Source organism: Danio rerio, chromosome 7 (assembly GCF_052040795.2).
Source record: "Danio rerio strain M-AB ecotype USA chromosome 7, GRCz13ab, whole genome shotgun sequence".
NCBI classification, from domain to species: Eukaryota; Metazoa; Chordata; class Actinopteri; order Cypriniformes; family Danionidae; genus Danio; species Danio rerio.
Genome location: NC_141027.1, coordinates 70,122,761 through 70,149,249, shown reverse-complemented (window position 1 = coordinate 70,149,249; position 26,489 = coordinate 70,122,761). Strand labels below are relative to the sequence as shown.

Below are 26,489 nucleotides of genomic sequence, written 5' to 3'. Positions count from 1 at the left end.
GATCTATAATGAAAGCAGTCCATTACTTTAGAAACTGTTTGTGCTCATTTAAGAAAAAATAAGCTGTTTAAAATAAAACATGCAGGACAGAGATGTTTCATATTATTAGTGTATTTGTCTGTTTAAACATACACCCGCTCCTCTGTTAATGGCGTGTAAAGATGCTGATCTGGGATCAGTTTATTGTATGGAGCGCGTCTGTCAGTCAGCGCTTATACATGCATTCACTGGTTCAGAGGTAGCATATGAAAGGCGACGACCAGCGCACAGTAATGTAAAGAAAGTGGGGTAGAATGGTAAAATACGGGAGAATAAGGGTTTACATGAGTGAAGGGAACAGGAAGTGTTTGTGGAGAAACAGTTTTGCGAGAGAACGCAAAACATCTTTGCGAGGGAACGCAAAACATCTTTGCGAGGAAACGCAAAACATCTTTGCGAGATAACGCGAAACTTTGCGAGGGAACGCAAAACATCTTTGCGAGATAACGCGAAACTTTGCGAGGGAACGCAAAACATCTTTGCGAGGGAACGCAAAACATTGCGAGAGAACGCAAAAACATTCCATTCAATTTTTTTCTCCTCCACTACGTCCCTTCCGGGGTTCCGTAACATAAAGAAAAGGTTTTGATTGATTGATTGTATTGTATTGATTGACTATGTATTGATAATATGTATACAGAGACTCAAAAATCAAAGCTCAAATGGTCTTTAAAAAAGCTTTTAAATGCTAATAAAAATAAAGCTTATTTATATTGTAGCTATCTGTTTATATTCTAAAACTGAAATTGATTAATAGATTATGGATATTATATTATTTTTAAAAATTCATTGAAACATTTATTTGTTTAAATATATTTGTGATTCATTCTATTGTACTTAAATATCCTATTTACTAGGTCTGCACGATATTGGAAAAATTGAACATTGCAATAATTATTTTCTCTGCAATAAACATTGCAATATACTGTGTATACAATTTTACCAGATGGCTTGAAAATTGTTATTTGGAAAGAATTTATTAAATTAGATTGATCGGGATAATTCTGTAGGGAAGTTAGTTATGCATAAAATGTAATAAATTACAAGCATTGATAAACACAAAAGAGCGAAGACAAAGGTGTGATTTGTATGGTTTTTATTCAGGGCAGTCAAATATTATTTTGGTACAGAATTTTTAAAAGTTATGTAAAATAACACTGAAAAAGTTTCCACTGTATAAATAATTTAATTTTCCCAGAGATGGGTTTTGGCTGAAAGGGCATCCGCTGCGTAAAAACGTGCTGGATAAATTGGCGGTTCATTCTGCTTTGACGACCCTGGATTAATAAAGGGACTAAACCGACAAAAAAATGAAATTAAATGATTCTGTATTGAAGTTACAACAGGAACAATTTTTTGTTTCTGAATTCTTTAAACTCTGTCAGGCCTTAAAACATGTGCAAATGCTAAACTTTCACTCTATTATATTATTAAGGTATAATCATAATTTAATGTTGCAGATCTTGCGATTTGCCTGTTGCAGATGTGCACATTGTGTGCTGAAATGGTATATTGTGCAGCACTATTATTTACCATTAAAAAAATAACACACTATGTCTACTGTTTGAAAACTGGAAAGACAGGAAATGAAAAAATCAAACTATGGAGTTCCTGGATTGAAAGGATTTTAATCATTCACAATTAGCTGAAAGTTTTCTGATGTTTTTATTAAAAAAGATATTAACATTATGGTCAAGATTTTGTTTAGATTAATTAAATTTTATGACTGAGAAGCTCTAATTGTAGAATTTGATCCTGCCAATGGAACAGAACACACAGTGACACTTTCATTGAGGCAGAACATCTCAGATGGAGATCACACTTGTTTTACTGCGCTTTTCTGGTATAGACAGAGCGTATGCATGAAGTTGTCAGTTTGCAAATATTACATTAAACACCAGCCAGATCATGTATCTTTTTAATACACAACTACACACACACACACACACACACACAAATAAAATTCTGAATATTGAGCTACTGATTGATCAAACCCTGATACACAGAAACGTCTTCAGTGGTTATTTGCTATTAAAGAGACACAACTGGCAAATAATCTTTAAAGATGCATTGACTCAAGTGATTTACACACTTAATCTCTTTATCTCGGTTTGTCCTCTGTCTAAATACTGCATTAAAACCGGCATTAGTCTGCTGTCGATGGCTCAATTATTTGTTACTATCTCTAAAATGGAATTATCCACATGCGCTTTGAATGAAATGCATGAGAAATTAATCCTGCACACGCAAAGGAAAAAACTGATGATTCGTATTGAAATAAATCATCTGAATTATGCAAGATAACCGTAGTATAAACAACAACTTTGCCCTTTGAATTATTAGAAAATAATGCATTTGCATAATTGCATTAATGAGGGCATCTTAATATAAGGTGAAGGCTGAGGCGCAGTAGGTAGTGCTGTCGCCTCACAGCCTCACAGTAAGAAGGTCGCTGGTTCGATCCTCGGCTCAGTTGGCGTTTCTGTGTGGAGTTTGCATGTTCTTCCTGCCTTCGCGTGGGTTTTCTCCGGGTGCTCCGGTTTCCCCCACAGTCCAAAGACATGTGGTACAGGTGAATTGGGTAGGCTAAATTGTCCGTAGTGTCTGTGTGTGAATGTGTCTGTGGATGTTTCCCAGAGATGGGTTACGGCTGGAAGGGCATCCGCTGCATAAAAACTTGATAAATAAGTTGGCGGTTCATTCCGCTGTGGCGACCCCGGCTTAATAAAGGAACTAAGCCGACAAGAAAATGAGAGAATTAATGAATGAAATCATATTGACCGAATGAATCCCACACGTTTTAATATCTGAGATTGCTTGACTGGGTTGTTGACGTGTGAATTGTGTTTAGCAAAGCTTAACGTGAAATGCTTAATTCATCTCGTGTTCACAGGAATCATCAGTCTTCTGGGCAACGGTATCTACACTTCAGCCTACCCTTTGCATGATGTGAGTTATGTTTAACTTTTTAAATATGGACAATTATTCTGTCTACTGAATATTTCTCAGTTAATCAAATTTTTCTAATTACAGGGCGATATTGATGACGTCCATGCTGAAATAAATGACAGAAAGGTAAAAGACAATTACAAGAGTCATATTTTGGCATTTTTAAATTTTGGACTTTTTAATCCTACACAAAGGCATTTTAAAGCTGTTTTTAAAGTTTCCTGTAAATCAAAATTGCGGTTTTTGTGGTTGTGGTATGAATTATGGTTATGTGTAAAGGTCTTTTTTTAAATGTATAGTAGCTTCCAAAACTTGCAGTATCTCACCTCATAAAGATCAGTTTTTATGACATGATCTGGCTTTTCAGCTTGTCATCTCATCTGACCAAATTAAATGATCTTTAGGGCTCTATTTTAATGATTTAGGCGGCAAATCTAAAGCGCATGGCACAAATCCATTTAGGCCATGTCCGAATCCACTTTTGCTATTTTAATGATGAAAAAATACGGTTTGCGCCATGGCGCATGGTCTAACAGGGTTGTGCTTATTCTCTTTATGAGTTACAGGTGTGTTTTGAGCATAACGTGATTTAAACCAATCAGAGTCTCAGAGTTAGTTGCGTCGCGCCATGGTGCATTTGCTATTTACATGATGGATTTTTAAGTGAAATAAACTGAAGGTTTCACTAGCGAGAAAACAGTTAAACAGACCATTTGTAGCACAAGGATAAACAATGAGCCTCCTCCATTCGGTCTCTTTACTTTCTCTTTCTCTTTACTTCACTTTCGTGGAGTAAGGAAATGGTGTTGTACGTTTAAGCACAAAGATTTGTTTCAAAACTATTTCTAAATTCAGTTCTAAATTCCTCTCTGTAGATCAACTGATACCGGGTCACACAAGAAATAAATAATTAATTAATTAATAATTAATTTCCGTTTTATTTATTATCTGAGTCTGAATGATCTTTTATTTAGAAAAGTCTTTTAATTTGAAAAATGACCATACTCTCTCACTTACATCTCGGTCACTTGAGCGCAGCGAAATGAGTAAAAAACAGACGTGTTTGGAAAGTTTTTTTGCTAAGGCCCATGAAGACCCGCCAACTGCCAAGGAATCATCCGCAACCCTTTTGTCAACAAATCAGGTCAATTCAACATGTCTCTGCAAGATGATCAACTGCTGGAGATCGCCATTCGCATATCGCGTCATTAGTTCGCGCAAGTTCATTATTTCTAATGGAGGTGCGCGGTTTGTGCACGAAAGCGGCTTGACGCACACGCGCCTTCCAGACGCACCTAGTTGAATGAATGCAGCGAGTCACGTGACAAAAACTCACCGATCAACTTTATACTTTGTATGGATTATACACATTTCGGCAGACTAATTATCACAGACAAACACAGAACACCCAAACTGCAGTGCTTTGTAATTTCCTCTATAAATAAAACCTGTATCAGAGCTGAAGCAATGTTTTGTCAGCTTCTCACTACTATGAGAAAACCTAGGACCCCCCTTCACCAACCTCATACCGTCAGTATTATTAACCCTCTTAATATATATTTTTTTCACCTAACATATTTTTGTAGCTACAGAACAAACCACTCTCTATTAATAATTCATGTAACTTGCCTTTTCAACCCATATAACCTAGTTAAAGGTGCAGTAGGTGACCGATGCACGATTGCATGCACGACAGCAGACAACCCACAAGTTCATGTCATTCGCCAGTTCGAAATGAAGTCAGTGTTTGGCCGGCGGTGTGTAGGAATTTCACTCATTACAAAGCCATACTTACATGCTATTTCAAATTATTCAGAGTAGCATGGTAAACAATATTCGGAGCGCATCACAGGTTGTGATTGTGCAAAAATGAACCCATGTGAATATAAAACTTCAGCTCAGTAAAGCAGGTTATGCGGAATAGCGCTTTTTACTGATGTTTTGTTGTTAAAACAAATAAAAATCTACATTTATTGATGCTGTAAAAGGACCTTATAAAAGTTTAAAATAGTCGCATCAAGCTATCGCTGGAAGATTTTAGTGGTTGAACAACACCCATATAATCCATTTATAACAACATCTATATAAGCCAGGGGTGTCCAAAGTCCTGGAAGGCCGGTGTCCTGCTGACTTTAGCTCCATCTTGCTTCAACACACCTGCCTGGAAGTTTCTAGTATACCTAGTAATAGCTTAATTAGGTTGTTCAGGTGAGTTTGATTAGGGTTGGAGCTTAACTCTCCAGGACCGATTGACGACACCACAACTCCAATATTGATTCAGGATTTCCAAGTTTTGATTCATTTGTTTTTACCGCTATGATCTCATTTATCTTGTGTGCACATGAACACATGGTGCACATGCACGCACGCACGCAATAATCACGGATCTGCGTGAACAGATGCACAGATGTACAAAAATACATTTGTTGACAGACAGTTTAGGCTACTTATAAGAATTATGGGAATTGTCGGCCTGAAAATATTTAATTGAATGAAGATTTATTTAGTTTTTTTTTGTCTTACTCAGAATATAAAAATACATAAAATACATTTAGATCATTTACTTTAGTTCAACGCTATTCAATCAGTTTGTCATGAGGGCCAGTTCATGAAACGCATCAAAAATGAGGGGCCAGAGAGATATGACTTTCAATATATTGACACAACAACAATATAGGAGCCCATATGCTGTATTTTTGCTCCTTAAGACATCCACGTTGGCTTTTTCTACATTTAAACATTAATATATTATATTTTGAAACTACATAACATCACTGCATTCTATGTGGCTTTTTGTACAAACATTCAAATGTTGTATTTCGAAGCAAAACAAAATCAGTGTATTGCTCAAGTAGGCTCATTCTACATTCAGACACATTGTGTTTTAAACTGCGTAACAATTAGGGATACAACGATTATAGATTTTGGTTGTACGATTATATAGTGTGAAGAATAATCATGGTTCCATGGTTATCACCATTATTATGCATTTAATATGTTTAAAACACTACTAGTTTAGAAAATCACATGGAAACTGCTTATGTTTAAAGTGTTGTTTAATGCTGCTCAGTAAGCAAATACAGCACAAAATATGAATAAGAAACAAACACTAATGAAAAAGTTTTTTTATTTAAACATGAGGGATAATTTTACAATGAAAATAAATGAAAGAACAATAAATAGATAAATAAAAATAACAATAAATTAGAAATCGTATTTGTCTAATGTTAAATTAAGCTAGACATCCATTTTTCGGATGAGACGTTAAACCGAGGTCCCGACTCTCTGTGGTCATTAAAAATCCCAGAATGTTCTTCGAAAAAGAGTAGGGGTTTAACCCCGGCATCCTGGCCAAATCTGCCCACTGGCCTCTGTCCATCATTGCCTCCTAACCATCCCCATATTCCAATTGGCTTCATCTCTGTCTCCTCTCCACCAATCAGCTGGTGTGTGGTGTGCGGTCTGGTGCAAAATGGCTGCCGTCACATCATCCAGGTGGATGCTGTACACTGGTGGTGGATGAGGAGATTCCCCACCATTGTGTAAAGCGCTTTGAGTGCCCAGAAAAGCGCTATATAAATGTAAGGAATTGTTATTATTATTATTAGCCAAGAATTTAAATGAGCCTTTGTTATTATCTGCTTTTATACATACACAATCATTTTAATAATTTGTAATAATTCATCTAACATATCTTTTGTTTACATTGCACTAAAAGCCACGCACAGGTCTTACCGCTACAGCATGAGATCATTTCTACCGTGTGCGCCTAGAGGGCACGAGTGCGTTGGTCCGCTTGCGAGCCGTGCGCACACCGCTCCAAATATGTGCACATCTCCATTGGAAATAATGAACTTGCATGCGGACAAGATGCTATATAGGTACGGCCTGCTGCTACAGTTAATCCAATGTGCGTCTTTATTAGCCTCGGTATAAACTCTGAACTTTAAACTAGCACAAAGTCAGCATAACTTTAAGTTGCAGCAGTTTGTTTCATGCAACAGAAACATGGTGTTGAAGTCTTTACGATTAATTAACCAAAATGAATAAAAGCACGGTTAATATTGAAATCGGCTAATCATTTCATCCATGTTAACGATGTCAGTTCACTGAACAAAAGGCCTTTTCTACAAACAAATCCAAATATTTTCAGGTGCTCACGCCACTCGCTTAATGTTGCTTGAATTACTCTCTGCACAGCCTTTAACTGCAGCTCATGCTGTATTGACCAGACGCACGTCACTTCATAACTACAGCGGTCGTTTTTCAACTGTACTAAATTTTTTTTTATGTCTTGGTCACACTATTTGGAGGGCCAGAACAAATTGCCTCAGGGGCTGGGTTTGGCCTGCGGGCTGCCAATTGAAAAGCCCTACTTTAGAGACTTTCAACCAGCACAACAAAATATGAAGACAATCACCTACTTCACCTCTAAACCTTTAAATTCATTTTAAGCTGAATACTAGCATCTTGAAAAATAACTAGCAAATTATTATCTACTGTCATCATGGCAAATAAATTGGTTAGTAAAATAATATGCTTAAAAATCTAATATGATACCCCTTTTTGTACATTGTGTAATTCTAACTCTGTGGAGACATACAGTTGAAGTCAGAATTATTAGCCCCCCTGAATTATTATCGCCCTTGTTTATTTTTTTCACCAATTTCTGTTTAATGGAGGGAAGATTGTTTCAGCACATTTCTAAGCATAATAGTTTTAAAAACTTATTTCTAATAACGGATTTATTTTATCTTTGCCATGATGACAGTAAATAATATTTTACTTCATATTTTTCTAGACACTTCTTTACAGCTTAAAGTGACATTTAAAGGGTTTACTAGGTTAATAAGGTGAACTAGGCAGGTTAGGGTAATTAGTTACCCTAAGTTAATGTATAACAATGGTTTGTTCTGTAGATTATTGAAAAAAAAAATTGCTTAAAGGGGCTAATAATTTTGTCCTAAAAATGTTTTTTTTTAATTAATAACCGCTTTTAATCTAGCGAAATAAAACAAATAAGACTTTCTCCAGAAGAAAAAATATTATCAGACATACTGTGAAATTGTCCTTGCTCTGTTAAACATCATTTAGGAAATATATAAAAAAAATAAACAAATAAAATCAAAAGGGGGCTAACAATTCTGACTTCAACTGTATATGCATGTTTTTTGAATGTCAACTTATCAGTACATTTTGGGATAAGGTATTTCAAACTATCTCAGAATTATATAAGAGGTTTATTCCCAAACACCCTAATATCTGTTTATTGAATGATGATTATGATCTAAACCTAAACACTTCCCAACGCAGGATCATACTGCACTAACTGCAGCCAAGAAGGTTATATTTAAAATATGGCATGGACCCTTATTCCCAGCGAATAAAATGTGGCTTATTGAACTAAAAACTATTGCGCATTTAGAACGTTTTACTGCAAGAATTAACAGAGCTAAACCCTATACAATCAAAGCATGGACTGATTTTATTGAAAAAAAAACTTCTTATTTAATAACTAGTTAATTCTCACCCCCGAGTTTTTCTTTTTCTGTGTTTTGTTATTCATTTATTATTTTATTGTCTTTATTTTACTGTTATTATTATTTTTAATTTCTTTATGTATTTGCATTTAATGCAAACTCTGGCTTGTATATAGTTGTTGCTAGCTATGTATGCTGGCTTTGTTCTGCATTAAATAAATAATCATTGAAAAAAATCTAATCTGACAAAAACCTTCCCTCCATTAAACTGCACTTGAGAAATAATTAAGTATTTATTATACTGATATTATTTAAATGAAATCTGTATTGACAAATCTGGCAAAATACTTTTCTTTAGCCACCAGGCTTCAGTGTCACATGATCCTTAAGGCAGTGGTCACCAAACTTGTTTCTGGAGGGCCGGTGTCCTGCAGATTTTAGGTCCAACCCTAATCAAACACGCCTAAACAAGCTAATCAAGGTCTTGCTAGGTATACTTGAAACATCCAGGCAGGTGTGTTCAGGCAAATTGGAGCTTAACCCAGCAGGGACACCGGACCTCCAGGACCGAGATTGGTGACCCCTGCTTAAGGGATCATTCTAATAGGCTGATTTGCAGTGTATTTCTAAAGTTTAATGAGTATACCAAGATCATTTTCTTTTATAGCCTATTGGCTCTTTTGGTGTTTTGGATTATAACCAAAGACAACTGCTTAAATTATAACCTGAGTGACAGGCAGTAATGAAGCCATAATTTAAAGTGTTATTATAGGCCAGATGGAATGAGGGTTCCTGCATTGACACGATAAATTGTTCTGTTTAGGCCAATGTTCCTCATTTATAGTGCAGAGAGTTGTTATTGTGGCATTCTTTCTCGAAAACGAGTCCTGCATCACCTGCTCAGGTGCTTTTATGTCACATTCTTAAGACTGAATGTCACATCGACCACTTGAGATTAAATTAAACCGTATAGATGCACTCCAGAATGGGGAGTCCTCGCTCTGTACAGGAGGCCTGCTGAGACTGTGGACTCGCCTGCAGCGAGATCCGAATAATCGGTAGGTCACCAAGGCAACAGGATCATTTCCCACTTCAGCCATCTGTGAGCCGCACTCCTGCAGGCTGACTCTCCAGTCCTAGCGCAGCCCTTCACCAATTATTCATTACGGCTATTTACAAGGACTGGAAAAGAGTAAAAGTTTCGCTTTTGGAGAGATCTGCCAATTTGGGGCTTTTGTTGTGTTTATTATTGTTAGGAATGATTCCATCTATATGCAAATTTACTATTAAACCCTGGTGTCTTTTGTACAAAAGGCCTTTTCTACAAACAAATGCAAATATTTTCAGCTGCTCACGGCACTCACTTAATGTCGCTTGAATCACTAGTATTTACTAGTAAACCCTGGTGTCTTTTGTACAGAGATAAATTTCACAATCCTAGTTTTCTAGCAAATGGAAAATATAATGCTTAGGATGAATAGGAACACAGACACACACACACACACATATATATATATATATATATATATATATATATATATATATATATATATATATATATATATATATATATATATATATATATATATATATATATATATATATATATATAGTTGAAGTCAGAATTATTAGCCCCCCTTTGAATTTTTTTTTTTTTTTTTTTTTTTCAATTTTTAAATATTTCCCAAACCATCTTTAACGGAGCCAATTTTTCACAGTATGTCTGATAATATTCTTTCTTCTGGAGAAAGTCTTATTTGTTTTATTTCACCTAAAATAAAAGCAGTTTTTAATTTTTTAAACACCATTTTAAGGACAAAATTATTAGCCCCTTTAATTTAACAAACCATCGTTATACAATAACTTTCCTAATCAGGCTAACCTACCTAGTTAACTTTAATTAACCTAGTTAAGCCTTTAAGGCCCTGTTTACACTAATGCGTTTTCGTTTTAAAACGCATAAGTTTTGCTACGATTACGCCATCCGTCCACACTACGCCGGAGTTCTCGAGCGCCGAAAACAGAGCGTTTTGAAAACGCTGGAGAGGCCGTTTTCATTCTAAAAGGCTGCTGGTCCGTTTCAGTCTGGATGAGAAAAAACGGAGACATCTGAAAACGGAGGCGGGACTGCTGAGATTCGCTCCCTGATTGGGACTTTTGTGTCATTGCGTATCCTTCCCTTATTCGTCAAGTCCCTATCACATGACTATAACACATGGCTTGAACGCTACTGGAAGACAGTACTGTAAACAACAACATGGACACAGAAATGGGAGCGTTGTTTGCACTATTGTCTGTTTTAGGCGCAATTGTGCAGTTGTTCATTTGGTACGTTTAGTAACAACTCGACCTCGTTGTCTGTCCACAAAAATACCTCTCTTGCTTTCTTTGCCATCGCGTTTAATCTTCAACTGGTGTTTGATGACTAACAATAACCAAATGCCGAGCGAGACGCATGCTTTCTGTTTATACTAACGCTGTTTATAATTAACGCGCATGCCCAGAGTGCGCAAATGGTCACATGATATACGTTTTTGGTGGCGTAGTGTGGACGGAGATTTGTTCAGAGACGCTAGGTGAAAAGCTAGTGTGGATGCGGATCGTTTTTAATCTAAAACGCCGTTTTAAAACTAAAACGCACTAGTGTAAACGGGGCCTAAATGTCACTTTAAGCTGTATAGAAGTGTCTTGAAAAATATCTAGAAAAATATTATTGACTGTCATCATGGCAAAGATAAAATAAATAAGTTATTACAAATGAGTTATTAAAACTATTATGTTTAGAAATGTGTTGAAGAAATCTTCTTTCCATTAAACAGAAAATAGCTTAAAGGGGTTAATACTTTTGACCTTAAAATGGATTTTAAAAAATTAAGAACTGCTTTTATTCTAGCCTAAATAAAACAAGTAAGACTTTCTGCTGAAGAAAGAATATTATCAGACATACACAGCATAATGTACTCTAAAATGCACCTGCAAAAAAACATACTTTAGTTGTTAAAATATATTTAAAGAGCCCCTTTTATCGTTTTTAAAAAAAGACCTCCTATGCAGTGTGTAACACACCTCTGAGTGAATGAACACATCTAGCTAAGGTTTAAATCTGAGTGCACTGCGTTTAAAACTATTGATTCTGTAAGAAAACATTTAACTCCGAATCAAATGAATGATTCGTTTTGTGTTCGGATCTTTTGATTGAACGCGTCAGCGTCGATACGCAACATAGCCAAATATGAAGATCTGAATCCAGTAAAACATGAACTCGCCTTTCCCTTCAGACATGAGCGGAGCGCGGGGGATCATGAGATTGATCATGACGCGAAGATAACTATCACTGACAGGCATGGGGGAATAAAGGGTTAGAAGTAACTTTTCACAACAATACCAGAGTATACCCTGTGCTGTGTATGTTCCTTTCATTTTTCTGATGATTTATACAATAACACATGCAGCAACTCGGGATTTGCCGGTCGTTTGATGTTTAAGAAAGGATCAGCAAAGACTACTAATGTATTGGACTTTGTTAGTAACTGTTACACAGTATTTATGGACCAGTTTCTTCCTCTTCCCCTTGAGTTCGCGATCCACTGCTGTTTGTCATTGCTATGGCCGCCATCAGCTGTTCCTACACATGCGTGGCACCGTCGATTTTCAAAATAGTTAAACTTTTGCCATTTTGTGGGTTAATACTGAATGATGTCATTGTTATTTTTTTTGGAGTTATGGTTAAAAATAGAGCAATATGCTGATGTTAAACTGCATTGCTTTAATGCACTCCTGCATTGGCCTCACACATATACTCTGAACTCTATACTCGGGCTACTTCATAACCATAGTGAGCGTTTCTGTCCATCTCTCCCTGAAGGCTGATGACCAATCACAACAGACCGGATCATCAGACCAATCAGCGCAGATTTTTCTTATGCTAGGGAGGAGTTTAGGAACAAATGATTCGATGAACGAATCAAATGGGAGGCGTTGGGATAATTAGGTAAAAATAAATGAATTTTATTAGGCAATGAAAGTGTTTTTTGGATCTTGCATGCACATTTGCCTGTTGATGGAGACCCCAATAACCAAAATATGACCTTTTATAATACATAATATGAAATCTTTTCAACCGACGTGTTGGGCTGGTTTATTTAAGCTTGAAGAAGCGAGAAAGCTATCTTTTTGCTACATGAGTTACCTAATTTGCTCATGGGTTGTGTGGAAGAAGAAATGTAGACTAAATTATAATCACACTCAGGGGGAAAAAAAGAGGCTCAACAGAGATGTATTTAGAGTTGTGTTTTTGTGTTTAATGTATGTGAAAACAAAGGCAGAAATAATATCGACCTCCACAGAAACCAGTCAGTTTTATGAAGTTTTTTGTCATCTTTCAGAAAAATTACAATATGAGCTGAGTGATATGACATGATGCATAAATGTGCATTAACCACTTAAACTTGTTACGTGTGTCTGTTGCCTCAATACAATATGCTGCAAATTTCACCATATACATGTTAAATTAACAAAATATACATTTAAACAGAGCTTAATTTTAGAGACACTGAATAACTTTATATTCTTTATATCTCACGCTTTTTCTTCTGATGCACTGTAAATATGGAGACACCCTCCAAGGTCATGCTTCACAGAATAAGAGTCCCACATATATAGTAAGTTTAATAAAAGCTTAGACAAACTAAAAACTCAGGAGGGAAAATGATCATTGCTGTAATCACACTAAGAGATGTTGTGGCCAATCAAACGCTGCATGGGGCGTGCATATTAATAAGTTGTCACAGTCAGTGTTTTGTTTCAATTGGCCTGTTTTTCACTGGAATTTTACACTTAATGGATTTACATGAGAATGAGGAAACAATGGTGTGTGTGTGTGAGGCTCGTAGTGTGCTATTTCCATGTAAAAAAAAAAAAAAACTTCCAATAAATAATGCGATATGAATCACAAAATCGATTGAATGGGACTATTTAATAGTTTTCTCGGATGTCTAACAGTATTCAGGTACAAAAAAATGAATAACCACAATGCAAAAATGCTTTTCTCACTCTGCATAGTCTCATTTCTTGTCCAAATATCTAAAAGATCAAGTAAAAATATTTTGTTTTCAACTTTTGTTTCAACTACAATTTTCTGCCAGTGGGGTAAGTAAAAAAAAATCTTGTTTTCACTTAGAATTAAAGGCCAAATATCTACATTTCAAAGTAAGAAATGTTTTTTTGTTGTGCATAAATTGTATAAAGGCCATATAGAGTCTAAAAAAAACTAAAATACATTGCTCAGGGTAGGTTTTATTGCACGTTTCAGATGACAAATCTAGTAAAGTGCAGTGTCTACATTTGTGTAAATCTAGGATATGTTTTGATGTAACTTATATGAGAATCTCTTCCAAATTCAAGTTATTAGAGTTTTACATCATCAGTACATCAACTCACACTGCGATATAAGGACATTACATAACCTGAACATTGCGTATCTTGCGACTTGACCATTGCGGATGTGCACATTGCGATATCAGTGCTGAAGTTATATATTGTGCAGCCCTATACTAAACTTTTATTATACTATGCCTAAGCATGTACATATTTTCACTATATGGCACCTTAAATGTTGGCTTGAATTACCTCTTTAAATCAGTGAGAGTGAAATGAAATCAAAAGCTAATGTGTTGTCTGTCTGTTCTTCTTCCTCTGGGCTTCTTAGTTCACCACGCCCACATTCTCTGCATTTTTCACACCTGCGGTGAGAACTTGGCTGTGCTGAAGTACAGTTACGTGGCTCTTTCAGTTGATTTATTTTATAGTCAATTTGTCATGATGACTTGGCACCTTTCACTATCAGAAACATGTAATTATTATTCTTTTTTTTATAATAATTGTATTAAATTAGGGGCGTATGTTATGCTAAATGAAGGTCTGTTACATAAATTAACTGAACTAATACACCACCTATAAAAAAAGACTTGTTGCCTAAGTTTTAGGAATAACAAATAAAAACTTTACTTTTAGTTGATCATTTGGTATCAGAAGTGGCTTAAATGAAAGGCAAAGACCTCTAGAGTAGATTAGATTAGAAAGAATATAAAGTCATGGTGCAGTTGAAACAGAATTAATATTGCGCATGACTCTCATGAGCTTGGAGGACTGCATCCATACATCTCTGCAATGACTTAAATAACTTATTAATAAAGTCATCTGGAATGGCAAAGAAAGCTTTTTTACAGGACTCCCAGAGTTCATCAAGATTGTTTGGATTCATCTTCACTGCCTCCTCCTTCATCTTACCTTAGATATGCTTAATAATGTTTATGTCTGGTGACTAGGCTGGCCAATCCTTGAGCACCTTGACCTTCTTTGCTTTATGGAACTATAATGTATCCTGTTGAAGAATTTGCCTTCTCCTGTGGTTTGTAATGTAATGGGCAGCACCAGTGTCTTGATACCTCAGGCTGCTGATGTGTAGTCTACTCTGAAGATCTCTTGCACGCCCCCATACTGAATGTAACCCCAAACCATGATTTTTTTCCTTCACCAAACTTGATTGATTTCTCTGAGAATCTTGGGTCCCTGCGGGTTCCAATAGGTCTTCTGCAGTATTTGTGATGATTGGTATGCAGTTCATCAGATGATTCTTCAGAAAATTAAGCCACTTTTCCAATTTATCAAGTAGAAGTCAAGTTTTTTGTTTTTCTTACAACTGGGATCGATGACAAGACTTTTGTCAGGTAGTGTACTTTGGAAAAAAAAAGCATGTAGGATAACAAAATGTATGTAAAAATCCCCATTACAAGCACATAAGTGTAAAATTAAAGCCTATAATCAACAGCAGGGGTGTCAAACTCAGTGCCTGGAGGGCCAGAGCTCTGCACAGTTTAGCTTTAACCCTAATTAAACACACCTGATCAAACTAATTGAGTCCTTCAGGCTTGTTTGAAACCTCCAGGTAAGTGTATTGAAGTAGGGTTGGAACTAAACTGTGCAGGGCTGCGGCCCTCCAGGAACTGAGTTTGACAACCCTGATCTACAGCAACCCAAACTATTCAATTTAAAAAGTTTATTTTTAGAAATGATACTTAACCAAGTTATAAAACTGAAAAAAAAAAGTATTTTTAGGTATGATTTTAACTATTAAATAACCATTTACTATGACTCAAGCTCCCAAATTGCTGCTTAAAATAATTATAAAGGGAGTAGTAGGGTTTATGTATTCGGTAGGATTAGGGATGTCGAACAAATACATGCAGAAAATGTGGTTTATACATACTAAAAACCGTGTAATAAACCTATAATTACATTTCTATTCCAATTCCTTGTTGAACATAGTCTACATTGTTGCTTTCATGCACTTATTTTGTGTCAGATTTATTTAAACACATAGATTATAATTAATTTACAGGGTATTATAGTATAAATCTGTAGAGAATTGCACTTCCCTAGAGCTGTGGATGACTGAATGACTGGCTATGTGATGCTATGTGACTATGTGTTTACAAGCTATTTTAGTCTTTTCTGCAATTGAATTACATGAGACAGGTTCAGTCATGATTATTTCGGGTGGCTAGCAGAAGGAGGAATGATCATGTTCACTCAAGCTGTGTTGCTGTTTCAATGGAGGCATTTACAGCAATCCGTCTGGCCACAAAAATAGCATTAAATTTTTTTCATGTGCTGATTCAATAGACTAAATTTGAAAAATTATAATTTATAATATTAAGCAACAAAACACAAAGCTTCTAGTTTTGAATTAATGGAATTAGCATGAACTAAAGAAAACATTAGAATCAATGTACCGAAATGAAGGTTGAATAATATAATAAGAAGTTTTAAAATAAGTTGCACTTGTATAGTCATTTGTAAACATGCACACACAATTGAGACAACCATACTGAAAATTCTTTGGCAGGAAAAATGATGAGGTTAGCTCCATTTAATATGACAAAATAGCACACCAAAATATCATGTGCATGCCATTGCCTTTTTATTAACACATCATTGATCTTTCTTTGAAAATGTAGCTTTGTTTGTTAACCCGCCAAAGAATTTGCAAGGGTGAAATTAAATTAATTTATTTTTCTACATCTGTTCAGTTAGTTACTAGTTAGTTAGTCACCACTACTAGCTTTTGTTCAGCACTGTTGTTGAAGTCACCCTCATAAATACTCCTTTAAAACATTATCAAATGCACTGTCTGAACAAAATAAACAACCATAGCTAAACCACACACTAAACGTCTTTGGGATGTGCTAAAGACGTTTTAAAGAATGCAACAAAGGCCCAATTATAGACTCTTAAAAGTGACATATAATGAAAAATGGAATGTACCTATAGGTATAACTAAATAATGAGAGGTATGTGAATATAAATGATGTACCTTGAGCCTCACACACCAGTGTTTTCTCATTCTCATGTACAGTAAATCTTGTGAATGTAAAAAAACTGATTGAAAACAGTCCAATTTGAACAAAACACTTGTAGCGAGCCACATGAAATTGTTAATATGCACACCCTAGGGCAGGGCTGGCCAACCCTGTTCCTGAAGATCTACCTTCCTGCAGATTTCAGTTGCAACCCATATTGAACACCTGCCTGTAACTATAAAGCAACGTTCAGGTCCTAATTAATTGGTTCAGGTGTGTTTGATCAGGGTAGGAGCTAAACTCTGCAGGAAGGTAGATCTCCAGGAATAGGGTTGAGAACCCCTGCCCTAGGGAGTGTTTGATTGACCATCACTTCTCCCATTGAGATTACAAGAATGATCATTTCCCCCCTTATTTTTAAGCTTGTCTTAATATAAATTAAACTTACTACACTGTAAAAAAAATGATGTGATCAATTAGTCAGGATAACAAATGGTTTTAGTTAATTGCAATTTGTTAAACTAAGTGAATCATGTTCTAACTTATTTTTAAGTTAATATTATACAATAGACTGAAAAAATGCATACAGTACATAACTGAGAGACCCATACTGAAATTCTTTGGCATGAAAACTACACAACAGCCAAAGCTAAACCACTCACTAAACGTCTTTGGGATGTGCTGAAGTAAAGAATACAACATAGACTATTAAAAGTGACATATAATGAAAAGCTGGATATACAGTTAAAGTCTTTTTTAAATATTTCCCAAAGGATGCTTAACAGAGCAGGGAATTTTTCACAGTCTGTCTGATAATATTTTTTCTTCTGGAGAAAGTCTTATTTGTTTTATTTAGGCTAGAATAAAAGCAGTTTTTAATTTTTAAAAAAACATTTCAAGGTGAATATTATTAGCCCCTTTAAGCAATATTTTTCTTTACAGAACAAACCATCGTTCTACAATGACCTGCCTAATTACCCTAACCTGCCTAGTTAACCTAATTAACCTAGTTAAGCCTTTACATGTCACTTTAAGATGTATAGAAGTGTCTTGAAGCTGCACAATAGACCAGCTTAGAGGAGGTCTAAAGTCCAGCGCAGAGCGCGTTAGATGTGTGCCTCACTAAACATTGCTTAATACACACAGGATGTCCAGCAACACGCAAATCTTTACAAATGAAAAATAATTAAAGGATTAAAATATTTTACTTTCATACTTTCATGCCTCATCTCTGTGAGCTTTTTCAGTTTATTCATAACAATTTGCTTTTGTATGATGTTGTTATTATTATTATTATTATTAGCAGTGTTATTTATTATATGTATATTTATATTTGTTTATTAAAAACAAGCTTAGATTTGCCCACCTATCAGGTTTTAGACCATAGGGGGCACAGCAGGTGTATTTGAAAATAACTCAAATAACTTAAATTAGAAACGAATTTAAAAAATAATTTTGAAACAAATCTTTGCGCTTAACAAACTTAATTAATTACGTGTAGGCTAATGGATGTCTGTGCGTACAACATGTTTCCTGATCCACGAGAGTGAAAGTAAAGAATGAGGAGGCTCATTCTCTCATTCTCACGCTGTAGATGCTCGGTCTAACTGTTTTCTCGCTAGGGAACCGCTCCGATTTTCACTAAGTCGCCATGTAAATAGCGAATACGCTATAGTGCGACACAACTGACTCTTAAAGGGAATGGGAAATGAGACTCTGAGTGGTTACTTCTTAAAACACACCTATATCAAAATCAAATCATTTTTATTTTCACATCATCAGCAGCACATGTGCTATAATGAGTGAAAAGCTTAGGTGCTGGCCCCAGTGCAAAATACAACAGCATACACCCCAAACAACAGGACAATGTAAAATTGACAGCGATATGTACAATGAATAGGTGTACACATAGTTGTAGGCAGTATTGTTTTAAGTTTGGGTTGGTTAAAGTACAGTGCATGCTACATATTGATTGTGTGCAGTGAGGGGTATGGAAGAGTCTGTGTGAGGTGTGTTAAGTGTTCATCAGCCTGATAGTCTGAGGGAAGAAGCTTTCCTTCAGTCGGCTGGTGCGTGAATGGATGCTGCGGAACCGTCTGCCTGAGGGTAGCAGAGAGAAAAGTCTATGGCTTGGGTGGCTTGAGTCGTTAATAATTCTCTTAGCTTTCCTCATGCACCGCCTGGTGCAGGGCCGGAGTGGGACTTCTTTTCAGCCCTGGAGTTTCAAGCCTCAGACCGGCCCACCTCAGTTCACGACTGACTATATTAAAATAAGGTCATTTCCAAATCAGTTTCTAATGACACTATTACGTCTTTTTTTGAGAAAACAGCTGCTTTAGAGCTTCAAATGTTCAACAACCCTAACAGTATTATATGTCTTAACAATAAATATGAAAAAAATTAATTACTTTGACGAGGATCGAACACGGGCCACCGACGTCATAGCCTAACGTGCTAACCACTGGACCACAATCTATACATAGAAATGTGACACATCTGGCTCATTAACCTGCAGGCTGCATCTTGCTCACGAAGCTGCGAGAAAATAGATAAAAAGAGCAGAGCTGCGGTAAAATAATGAATAAAAAGGCTGTGGTCAAGTAAATAAATAAATACATTTAAAAAATGTGACTGCTGAGAGCAACAGATTCTGGAGCTAGGGAAACCGGCCCTCGCAGCCAAAAAACAGACCGGCCCACCGGGAATTCTCCCGGTCCTCCCGATTAGCCAATCCGGGCCTGGCCTGGTGTAGATGTCCTGGAGGGAGGGAAGCTCACTTCCTATTACGTGTCCAGCAGTTCGCACAATCCTATGTAGGCCTTTGCAATTGCTGCTGGTGCTATTTCCATACCAGGTGGTGATACAGCCAGACAGGATGCTCTCCGCAGTGCAGGTGTAGAAAGAGCAGAGGATGTGGGAGCTCATTCCAAACCTCCTGAGACGCCTGAGGAAGAAGAGGCTTGGTTGTGCCTTCCTCAGCACTGCGTCTGTGTGAGCAGTCCATGTCAAATCCTCAGCGATGTGAGCTCCAAGAAACCGTTGATGGTGATGGGGGTGTGTTCTCTCTTCTTTCTCCTGAAATCCACCACCAGCTCCTTGGTTTTGCTGATGTTGAGTGAGAGGTGGTTTTCCTGACACCACTGCATCAGAGTGTGCACCTCCTCTCTGTAGGCCGTCTCATCATTATCTGTGATTAGGTCCACCACTGTTGTGTCATCAGCAAATTTAACGATGGCGTTGGAGCTGTGTTTGCCTGTACTCATTAAGAGAATAAGCTCAACCCTGTTTGACCATGCACTGCGGCACAGAGTGGCTTTTTCCATCCTTAAAATAGTAAATGTGGATTCGGACACGGCCTTAATGCTTTTGCGCCCTGCACTTTGGACTTTGCGCCTGGATCGTCAAAATAGAGCCCTAAATCTTCAGACGTTTAGACTCCTAGTCAAATTTACAAATTTATTCAGCACCAGCCTTTAGAGGCATAAAATCTGTTTAATGTAACTTTTGTTAGTTTAACATGCTGTGAAATTTGCCACATACTTTGTAATGAGGCAACAAACACACACAAAATGTTTAATTAAAAGTGTTTATGTATTGTGTCATATCACTCAGCTCTTACTGTTATTTCATTTGAGTGAAAGGACACTAATAAACTTTGCATAAACATGTTTATATAGGTCATTAAAGGTCATGTAAATTCAGCTTTTTAGCCAGTGAAAGTCAGGAAGCTTGTCATTCGGCTTAGAGTGAAAACCCTTTTATTTACAACCTTACTTTCTTTTAATATACACCCTGCATCACAAGCTTGCTTTCCTTTTAAGAGTGAAGGACTGTTGTGACACTGAAGACTGGAGATCTCTAAATATCTATATTGTACATCCACCTTCACTACCTAATATAACTCTCGAACATTAAATCTTCAGACGCACAGCCTCAAAGTCATTACTTTCAGAATTATTAACGTGTTTATAGAGATGTTCATTTGTCCTTTCCATCAGTTACTTTGCCATTTCCATTAAAGCTGTAAGTGCACTCTTTCTACCACGCTGCTTGAAGGGCATCATTGTTCCAAGATGTACACTGTATAATTTTAGTCCTGTCTTTGCAGATCTTATATGAAGAGTGGGCGAGTTACAGCATATTCTACAAGTATCAACCCATCGGACTGATCAGGTACAATCCTGACGCTGAATGCACTGCCAGAGACACAGTATCCTGTGTTTGCTTTAGGATTATCAGCTAGGAATGAGAGATTTTTTTAAGAAATGCCCTGCTGATTTGCGTTATATCGGGTTTCAGATTGTGAAAAGCCCTATTAGAGCACAAGATTAGTTTAAAAGACACACTATAAACATCAGTCATCAACATGGTTGTGTTTTATTGGATTAATGTGTTGGCAATATTAATACATCAGTGACATTACAGTGTGGATCTATGTTTTTATTATTGAAACATAGAGTTAGGTCTATAAATATTTGGACATTGACACAATTCCAACATTTTTGGCTGACATTTTTTTACAACATTAAAATAAAAACAAACAAAATGTGCTTAAAATGCAGACTCTCAGCTTTAATTGGAGGGTATTTACATCCAAATCATGTGAAGGGTGTAGGAATTACGACAGTTTGCATATGTGCCTCCCACTTGTTAAGGGTCCAAAAGTAATTATTATTAAAGATCATGTAGATAATTAATGAAGCATTACCTTTCAAGTAATACAATCACAAAAAAATAAAAATTCATGTTTTAACAATATGTTGATGCTTAAGAAAGTTACATTTTTGCTTTCTATAGCAATTATTTAATGTTTCATGATTATTTTCTTGTTCAAATTAAGCATACAATGCTGTGCTATTTTTTTTCTAGTGCAGCAGTTAAATCAATGTAATTAATATAGTTGTATTTATTGAATTTTCTGCTTTATATGAACTATTAAATTATAGCTTTTGAATTACAGTTAAAGTCAGAATTATTAGCCCTCCTGTTCTTTCCCCCAATTTCTGTTTAATAGAGATTTTTTCAGCACATTTCTAAATATAATAGTTTTAATAACTCATCTCTAATAGCTGATTTCCTTTATCTTTGCCATGATGACAGTAAATAAGTTTTGACTAGACACTGCTATACAGCTTAAAGTGACATTTAAAGGCTTTACTAGGTTAATTTGGTTAACTAGGCAGGTTAGGGTAATTAAGCAAGTTATTGTGTAATGATAATACGTTTTGTAGACTCTCGAAAAATATATATATATAGCTTAAAGGGGCTAATAATGTTCACCTTAAAATGTTTTTTTTATGTAAACTGCTTTTATTCTAGCTGAGCTAAAGCAAATAAGAAAAAAAATATTATCAGACAAACTGTGAAGATGTCCTTGCTCCATTAAACATAATTTGAAAATATTTAAATAAGAAAAGAAATTCAAAGGGGGGCTAATAATTCTGACCTCAATTGTATATAAGTGAGTAGAAATTGGAAATGATGAATGTAAATGAAGGATGAGCATGTTTTGATAAAAGGGACACAATAAATTATTAGTCTAAAGTTAAAGTCTGGAATTATTAGAAATGTTAACATTTCTAAATAGACTGCAAAAGTGTAATATTTTTAAATATTAGTAGAATTCAATGTAATTGAATTTCGTGCGTGTGCATGTTTAGGGGTAAAACTTGTTTAAAGGTTGCGTTTAAATTCAAATGATTCAAGTGACTTTTAAGGCATTTAGAATGTTACAAGAGATTTCTAAATAAAAGAGTCCTGCCAAAGTGGATCAGTTTCTACAAAAACAAAGTTGCAAAAAATCCATTCGACATATGTAATAACAAGATCTGTTGTTATTAACTTTGATCACCATTAATATCTAATTTCACTGTATTTGCTCTAATATTTTTTCTTCTGGAAAAAGTCTTTTTTTTGGCTAGAATAAGAGCAGTGTTTATTTTTTTTAATCCATTTTAAGGTCAATATTATTAACCCTTTATGCTAATTTCTGTTTTTGATTGTCTACAGAACAACCCATCTTTATACAATGACTTACCTAATTACCCTAAGTTGCATAATTAACCTAGTTAAATTTTTTAATTGCTCTTTAAGCTGAATACAAATATCTTGAATAATATCTCGTAAAAATAGTATGTACCATGATCATAATCAAAACAGTTATTAGAAATGAGTTATTAAAACTATTATGTTTAGAAATGTGTTGAAAAAAATCTCTCCATTAAACAGAAATTGGGAAAAAAATATACAGGGGGGCTAACAATTCTGACTTCAACTGTATATCATAAGACTCAACAATCCATTAACATTTAGGCTTAAAAGAATGTATTTTACTGTATTGTAATTTGTCACTTCTTTTGCCTTATTCAATGCTTTATATTGGGATTTCTTTTTTCTTTCCCAGGAAGTATTTTGGTGAGAAAGTGGGCCTGTACTTCGCCTGGCTGGGTGTGTACACTCAGATGCTCATCCCAGCAGCCATTGTGGGCGTGATCGTCTTCCTATACGGCTGCGCCACTGTGGACGACAACATTCCCAGGTCATTCTTATTGCACTTTTGCAAGTTATATTTTTACATTCACACAAAATTGTTCTCACATGCAATCCATCTATATTAAAACATTTTATACAAGTCCATGCATGCACCACACATCCATTAAATGTTCATGGGCATATGTGTAGGTCTCCTCCATGTGCTCTGGTTTCCTCCACAGTCCAAAAGACATGCAGTATAAGTGAATTGAGTAAACTAAAATAGCCGTAGTGTATGAGTGTGTTTGTGAATGTGAGAGTGTATAAGTTTTTTCAAGTACTGGGTTGCTGGAAGGGCATCCGCTGCGTAAAACATATGCTGGAATAGTTGACGGTTCATTCCACTGTGGCGACCCCTGATAAATAAGGGACTAAGCCAAAGGAAAATGAAACTATTCAAAAGATATCACTGAATTAATTCCCGTCCCTGTCTCACTGTAGCTGTCAGACGCAGGCAGAATGAATGAGCTCATAAAGGCACAGCAGCAGCTTTTATTTGTTTGTTTTTGTAGAAATATCTGGCAACACAGCACCACGGTCACTTAAACGGACAGGTGGCAATCAAAAAAGTAGTATGTGAATAGTTTATTGCAGAGGAGACCACATCTATCAAACACAACTATCAAACACCATCACAACAGTAGCATTTAATCAAATAGTTTTCCTTCTGCTTAGTCCCTTATTTATCAGTGGTTGCCACAGCGGAATGAACCACCAACTATTCCAGCATATGTTTTACACAGCGGATGCCCTTCCATTCGCATCCTAGTACTAGGAAACAACCATACACTCTCACGTTTACACACACTCATACACTACAGCTAATTTATTTCATCCAATTGACCCTTCGCTAAGCCACACCCAAAAAACAGCACCCACCAATCGCGGCTTAGCAATCATAGCTACACACAGGGGCTCTGTCAAGCTTTCGAGCGAGGGAAACAAGCTAAAGGGTTGTGCATATGGATTGTGCAAATCCCGGTATCCTTAAAGTTTGGACGTGATGGTGAAATTTTTTTCTTATTTCAAAATCTAAAACCGAAAGGGAGAAATGCCAGCGTGGATCAAGCTCTGTGAGGGGCGCTTAAGGAGCGGAGTTAAATTGGTTTTGTTTTGATATTCTTGACGCATTCAGTGATAGACTGCAATAACTTACACACCTCTTACCCTAATAAGATCTAAACAGTGTTTCCTACAAAAACCAAAGCAGGTTATGTTTCCCATCTGTCTTCTTCTTTTTTTCCGCTCGATATTATGTGAAGTGCTCCGTTTAAGACCTCGCCATAGTAGTCATACTAATAGCAGTCATATTTCCATCTGTTTCAAGCAACGAATATTTGGATTACACATCAACAGAACAAAACAGAGATATAACTGAGCGCTTGCGATCAATATACTTCACCCGCAGCTGTTTTTCAGTCATTTATAACCCTCGTGCCCATGTCAGAGCTACAGTTCACTGATGTTTTCGTTGGTCTTTTGGAGATTTAGTCATTGGTGATGATGTTATATCTGTAACGACGGGAGTGACACTGACAACAGAGGTGTGGATCCACGTGCAGGTTTATTAGAATCGTCAGGCAAGCAATGGTTAATACAGGTGCAAACGGGTATGTACAGGCAGTCCAGAAACGTAGTAAACAGGCTATAGGTCGTAAGGCAGGCGGCTAAACAGGAGAACAAGGATAAACAAGGCTGGGTCGAAACACGGGAAACAAGACAGGGAAAACGCGTTGTAGTGTTATCAACAGATTAACAAGACTCTGCAAACTGAAAGGGTGAATGTGTGGCTTATGTAGTGAATGCAATCAGTCTCTGATAGTCCTCAGGTGTTGCGAGTGTAATCAGTCTATATGAGTGAGCATGGCTGTGTCTGGGTAAAGTGCATGTATGAATATGTAGTCCAGGAAAAGGCGGAAGTGTAGTCCATGGTTATTGTGTGGGAACCAGCGATCTATGGAGAATGGTCGCTGGTTATCGTGACAATATCGGGTTAGTATCTGCTTTTATATTTGGTGTCTGATTAATATTTGCTGGTAGGGAAAATCTATTTGTTCACTTCTGCTATTTATACTTTGATTTGCTTTTCAGTTTATTTAATTTTTTCACTTAACTGCAAATTAGAATAGAAACTGTATAAAGAGCAGACAAACATGCTGACAGTTATAGGTACTGTACATTTATTGTGGGTCAATGATGCCAATATTTGGCACAAATCCATCAATTTCCCCTCTCTGGCTGTTTATAAATGAGTTATGTAGAAGCAGTGTCCATGTATGTTTTTTTTTTGCCGATTAGTAACAATATTTAATTGCACATCAATTAATCTATCAGGGTTTTTGGTTAAAAAAGAGAAATCACGGTTTAATTAGTTGTTATTATTAGTTATTTTTTAAAATTTGACCTCTCCTGCTGTGCATGAACTAAGCTGTTGAATGATCAGCATATGAGGCGGCTAGGCTAACCTAGCTTCAATTTTGACTAAACTATTTTCTAATCTGTTGCCTATTATGTCGTGAATTTACCCCTATAAAGGCTGATTTATACTTTTGCGTCAATCGCATGCTACGGCACAGCCTACGTGTGGACGCATAGCTCTCGCCGTGACAGTCGGCGTTGCTGATGCGCACCTCTCAAAAAATATAACTACACGTCACAACAAAGCATAGCGCAAGCTCTGTGATTGGTTGGCTTGGTATCGCTGACGAGTGTGGGTGGGACCGAGAGCTGCGCGAGCCCGATGGAGCAATTGTTTAGAATCCCGTGAAGGAGCTCCAGATTGAAACTGTTGTTTTGTGTTTACCTCCTGGTTAAAGTTGTTGCACATCCGCCGGTTTCTACCTGGAAATGAGACACCAGCGAAGAAACTCGACACAGAGGAACATAAACACCTCACTGTCGACTAGCATTTCAGAAGTGTTATTGCCGATCACTTGACGCAGAAGTATAAACCAGCCTTAATGCATACTGTAGTCTTTTTTTTGTCTTTCTCAGAGATCTCATCTGTTTACCAAAAATGACTAATTATATCTCTGGCAATGTCTGACACTGGCGCATACTTTATGTAATAGACATGCCAGGCACGAAAACTTGACAGGCGTAGCAACAGTAACTAAGGATGGCGGGGCTT

General features: G+C 36.4%; 1 protein-coding gene and 2 long non-coding RNA genes across 27 annotated transcripts in view; 1 reads left to right on the top strand and 2 right to left on the bottom strand.

The window, feature by feature from the left end:
* Positions 1-26,489, bottom strand: part of LOC147843266 (uncharacterized) — a 424,811-nt gene that overhangs the window by 203,186 nt on the left and 195,136 nt on the right. The gene's annotated exons all lie outside the window — the stretch shown is intronic.
* The window catches only part of ano1a (anoctamin 1, calcium activated chloride channel a), a 370,388-nt gene that overhangs the window by 294,754 nt on the left and 49,145 nt on the right, over positions 1-26,489 (top strand). For all 25 annotated transcript variants that reach the window (XR_015494666.1, XR_015494670.1, XR_015494661.1 and 22 more), the window contains 4 exon segments: positions 2,933-2,988; positions 3,073-3,114; positions 20,937-21,001; positions 23,232-23,366. Coding sequence is in view for 14 of the 25 variants with exons in the window: in XM_087259077.1 (XP_087115203.1) it covers positions 2,933-2,988; positions 3,073-3,114; positions 20,937-21,001; positions 23,232-23,366 (298 nt within the window). In the remaining 11 variants the exon portion in view is untranslated.
* On the bottom strand, positions 5,586-13,376 carry LOC147843271 (uncharacterized). The gene is made up of 3 exons (XR_015496443.1): positions 11,319-13,376; positions 7,758-7,951; positions 5,586-5,634 (listed from the first exon to the last, which is right to left on the bottom strand). It is a non-coding gene; the product is annotated as an uncharacterized LOC147843271 (long non-coding RNA).